The sequence below is a fragment of the Myotis brandtii genome, unplaced genomic scaffold (assembly GCF_000412655.1).
Source record: "Myotis brandtii unplaced genomic scaffold, ASM41265v1 scaffold79, whole genome shotgun sequence".
Taxonomy (NCBI): Eukaryota; Metazoa; Chordata; class Mammalia; order Chiroptera; family Vespertilionidae; genus Myotis; species Myotis brandtii.
This window is the reverse complement of record NW_005371173.1, coordinates 5,328,995-5,333,914: the sequence shown is the minus strand read 5'-3', so window position 1 is coordinate 5,333,914 and position 4,920 is coordinate 5,328,995. Positions and strand designations below refer to the sequence as shown.

General features: G+C 50.2%; 1 protein-coding gene across 2 annotated transcripts; it reads right to left on the bottom strand.

Annotated features, from left to right (window-relative positions):
* Positions 1-570: 570 nt before the first annotated feature.
* On the bottom strand, positions 571-3,955 carry KCNE4 (potassium channel, voltage gated subfamily E regulatory beta subunit 4). 2 transcript variants are annotated; one of them, XM_005883490.2, is made up of 2 exons: positions 3,631-3,955; positions 571-3,068 (listed from the first exon to the last, which is right to left on the bottom strand). In XM_005883490.2, the coding sequence occupies exons 1-2, from the start codon at positions 3,768-3,770 to the stop codon at positions 2,543-2,545; spliced, it is 666 nt and encodes a 221-aa protein (XP_005883552.1). In that variant the 5' UTR covers positions 3,771-3,955; the 3' UTR covers positions 571-2,542. The 2 variants fall into 2 exon arrangements, with proteins under 2 accessions (XP_005883552.1, XP_014386646.1); XM_014531160.1 differs by having other exon boundaries at positions 571-3,087; positions 3,639-3,952.
* Positions 3,956-4,920: the final 965 nt, after the last annotated feature.

Here is a 4,920-nt window from a genome sequence, read left to right as displayed (position 1 = left end):
GCTGTGCAAATAAAGTAATAAAACCTGTGGGCCAGAGAGACAGCCGGACCAGGTGGGAAGAGCTTAGAACATCAGTCTTCGTGCAGAGGTGACTAGGAATAAAAGGAGGTGCCATCTAAATACCAGAGACTTTGTGCTCCAGTATTTTCCTAAGTGCCTGTTGCTGTCCATACAGGAACTCCCTGCTCATCAGTCTTTGCTGCTGCGGTCATATGTGGATAATATCTGCCAAGCCAACGTTCAAAGCAAACGTGTCCTTGCAACCAAATTTGGAGCAACATCTTTATAGCAGTTGCACGTTCAAGTTCAAAGGCCCCCATGGCCATCAAATTTAAAGTGAAATTGATGTAAGACTATCTGCAACTTGTTTTTCATTCATTGCAAAGCATGTCACAAGATGGAAACGCCTAGCCCTGTTCAGTTCATGATTCAGATAGAAATAAAATATGTCTTCGTGGGAGTCTAACTTGGAAAATGACCGGGATCCAGAGACAGCTGGGAGAATGTGCCTGGGATGTCTTAGAAACCAGGAATTACATTGCAGAATCAAAGAAAGAACTCAGAACTTCCTCAGGGAAATGTGTTTGTTTATTTAAATTAAAAAATATAGTGAAAATGACAAACTGTTAAATACAGAAGACAATTTTATACAACTTAATAGAATAAGAAGGAAGTATATACATCACTATTTTAATAGGCGCAGCTAGATTTGCACCAAACTTCAGGATGAAGCAATGGAAAATGTGACCACGCACATGTCCATTGCAGTAAAGTTTCAGAATTCAAGTGATTCCAGGCAAGGGGCCAACTTAACTTGGCTTCTTTCACCTTAAACAGCCCCCTTTGGAGTAAATCCACATTCTGAATTTTAAAGTGAACAGAGGCCCCTTTTCCCCCCCTAAACATAAATTTCCTCTAGCACTGTGTTAAGGCGAGCTGATAAACCAGCTCCTACACTGTTAACCCTTCCGTGGGAACAGTAGTTATTGCTGTCTCCAACCCAGGGAGAGTATGTTTCTTTTAATTTAAAAAAAAAAAAAGTTTTTTGTTTTTACTAGAATTAAATTTGACCTTTTGGTGTGTTTCTCTTCCTTCTCATATTCAAGGGCCCAGAGGGTCTGCTGCAAAGCTATCGACCACAGGAATAGCTGGAGATGTCGGCAAGCATTCCTGAGTGTTTCCTTTTGGGTTTCCCGTTCCCTCCGCTGGAGGGTTAACATTCCAGCACCCAGAGAACTTTGCAGAGTAAAATGTGGCGTCTGCCTCTTTGGTTCACTGCTGGGGAAAACGACAGCCTGGATGGGTGGGTGATTCGCCCTGAACTTCCCAGTTCCTTGTCTTCCTAGTCTCCAACTGCTCCTTTAAATAAGCAAATCCTTTTGCAGACTAACTGGCCAAGGGGCAAAGATCTGGTCCAAGCTTCCTCACACCAGGCCAGGCAGGATTTATCACAGAGTCTTAAAATCTAAAGACATCCTCCCAGCCCCCTGGGGATGCCGATCATCAGGAGTCTCATGCAGGCGGTAAGCCTCTTGATGACGTGCCCAGGACCACACAGCAAACCGGTGTCAGGGCTCCGGAGGTCAGGGAACAGAACGTGGGCCCCAGCTTTGTGTGCTTTCTGCCTGAGTATGCCCTTCTAGGTCTCAGCTACGTGACGCAAGGCCATATCACCGAGGCCCACCTTATGTCCTCTCCCAGCTCAGAAAATTAGGCTGAGAATTGAGCAGCAGTAGAGCTAAGGGTTGGCTTCATTCAACCCCATCAGTACCCTTTCTGGAAAGATCAGGAAAAGTCCCCTTCACGGCCATTAGGAGTGCAGGTTAGAGTCTGGAGAGCCCTTTCAACTGAAAAAACTTCATGCCAGCTGGATGGTCCCAGGTCAGAGTTCAAGGTTGTGGGTTACAGAGAGGGTCATGCCTTATAATCCCAGCCAATGTTAACAATTTTAAAGGTTGCCCCCTTTTTCCCCTTATGATATGCAAGTGGGCCGAGGTCAGAGCTCCAGCTTTCTCCCAGTAAGTCCTCCTTTAAAGGTCACCCTCCCAACCCAAAAGGCCAGAAGCACTGTCCCTGGTGAATGAATGCCACGGGTACACCACAGAGGTACTTACAGCCAATCAGATTGAGAAGAACAAAGCTCTGGGCAAATCAATAAATCAAAACTAGTGTCCCAGCATGTCCTGGGCATTTGGCAGTCCTGGGAGTGGGCAGAGGCTGCTGGAGTTGCCCAGGGCATCCAGTGAGAAAACACGAGCAAGCACATGGACCTGCCAGATTCTGGCCAGGAACCCGAGCCCCAGGCCCCAAGTAAATGTGCACACTGCACGTCTTCAGGGCTTTGGCTGTGGCGGTTGGCACCACAGGCACGGCCGGGACTCCTGGCTGCCGCTGGCTCCGGCTGAGCCTGGGCCCCCACCATCCACTCAGGGGCCTGCCGAGGGTCTCTTCAAAGAGGCAGCCTCACTGCAAAAGTGAAACCAGACACAAAAAGCGTCCTTCCTCTCTGCTGACGGGGCCACCTCCAGAAGCCCTGGGGGTGCTAGGAATTCTGATGGATGTTCTCCGAGGACCCCTCGCTGCTTTCGTTCAGGGGCGTCTCCGAGTTCTCCCCCAGCTCATCGTCGGCCCCCTCCTCCTGGATGGTGAGGTGCACGTCGGGCGAGGAGGACTCAGAGCTCACGCTGTCCCCTTCCATGGAGCAGAGGGTGCAGGACAGCGCGGGCGCCACGCTCTCCTGCAGCATGTTCAGCATCACCGGCACCTGCACCGACCGCAGCCCCGACATCATGGGCAGGGGCTTCATGGCCTCGCCCCACAGCCTCTCCTCGTCTTTGTACAGCAGCAGGAGGCTGGCCTTCTTCTCCCGCCGCTTGGATTTCATGTAGCCCAGCATGATCCCAATCAAGAAAATGCCGTAGAAGGACATGACCACCAGGATGTAGAAGTATTCGTTCCCGTTGCCGCTGCCGCTGCCGCTGCTGGGGACATGGGACTCGAGGGGGGTGCCGGGGAGCTCGGTGCTGGGGTGCGTGCTGTTCAGAGGCTCCATCCTCAGCATTGAAGCGCTGCTCGCTCGGCCAGGGTCTGGGGAGAAACCTGCAGGTTAGCACTCTCCCACGGCCCGCGGGGCAGGAGCAGGGCAGCAGAGGTTTGTGGGATTGCAGCATCGGAAAGCTTTGCATGCATGAAGGCGCAGCGGAAATTAAGCGGTCCCACCGAACAGCTCGCAGGGGCCGGAGTCCATGGGGGAGAAGGCAGGGAGGTGGGGGGACATAAGAAGGACTTTCACTTTTCAGTCTCTCCGTGTCCATCATATTTGCAATTCGTAGAGTGAGCGTCTAAAAAGCATCACTTTTACAATTTTACAAACCAAAGGGGGGGAAAAAATCAGTCTAAGGACAAGGGAGCACAGACAAAATAGCTAACATTGTAACCACTGGGAACGTTTTTGTTTTTTTTAACTGAGCAGACAAGAGAAAGTTTACATTTTGCTCCTCCGACTTAAAACTATTTTTAATTCAAAACAAGTTTCCTTAGGAACAAAACACAAATAAAAGGAAAGGAAAACTTCACCTACTAACTGGTAGGAATAGCCTTTCAAATGTGTCTGCAGCCCAGTAGCATCACTAACTTACCAAAGGCTGGCAAATTCGTCCAAAGTCCTGAATTGCTAAGTGGCCAAGTCCAAGAGCGTCCTCCTCGGCGGGCTGAGCCTCTGACAGCTCAGCTCCGCGGCTGCCCTGGGGATATATAGTCAAGAAATGCATCGTCACGTGTTCCGGGAGGGAAATTTACAACAGAGGTTGGTCTGGCAGAGAGAACAGTGAACTCCAAGCCCTGCAGCTCAGCTCACTGTCTGTGCAGCTGTGAAGAGAGCCTGGAGCCAGGGGATGGCTCCTTGCTCCCAGCCCGGAGCCAGCGTGTTCAGGTGGCCACGAAAATGAGTCCGGAGAGGAGGGAAGAGTGTCCCCGAAGTCCACTCTCACTGACAATTAGCTCGTGTGTCAGCTCCCTCTCGGGGAAGAACCCCGTTACCATCTGCAGGCTTTCAGACACAAAGACCATCATCTGGATGAAAGGCAGTTGGAAGCAAGTGCAGGATTTCCTGTCAAGAAACTAGGGCTTAAGTCTCTGTTCTTCCAGTAACTAAGCAAATTTTTTAAATCTTCACTGAACCTTCCCGCACCTCCCATTCCTAGTGTGTAAAATGGTTGGACCTGGGGGGCTTCAACACATAGAATTGTGTGGCCTGGCAGCTTAACCATGCTGAGGTTTAAGGCTGGCTGGTGCAGGTTAGCCCTTTAGAAACACAGAGAGCTTCGACCTGTCTTCCGCAGCAAGCTAGTTAATCTATTTTTTATAAGTTTATATATATGATGAGATTCTTTTCAATAGTCTGCGTGAAGTGGAAGCGGGTCACTGTGAAGAGACTGTGGTAGGATTCACTCCAGCTCTGCGGGCACAGCTGCTCTTGGCTGCCTCACACCGAGACCATTCACACATCTCTCTGCCGCTCCCACAGGTCACAGGAGGAGCAGGCATCCTTCTGGTGAGGAACTGAGCACAGTATGAGCTTTGAAAACCTCTGTAGACCTGTGTGGAAAGGACCGCTGCGATCAAAATTGGAAAAGGAATTGAAGACTTTGATGTCAGTCCATCTGCTTCCCGGGATGTTTATTCTGAGAGCCTCTCATTCAAGTTGAAGTAAACTGAGAGGATGGCTCTGCCCCAGTTGCCTGTGGCCCATAAACTGCAGTCAGACGGTCTTGGGGAATCAGTTCTAGAAAAAGCTTCTCTCGTGGTTCGGCTGCTGTTACATGAAACTGAGTAGAAGCCTGGGATTTCCAGTGCTGCTATCTGAACCCACCTGGGTCAGCACCTGGCCCGAATGTTTTAGGGCACCTGTGCAAAGAGCGG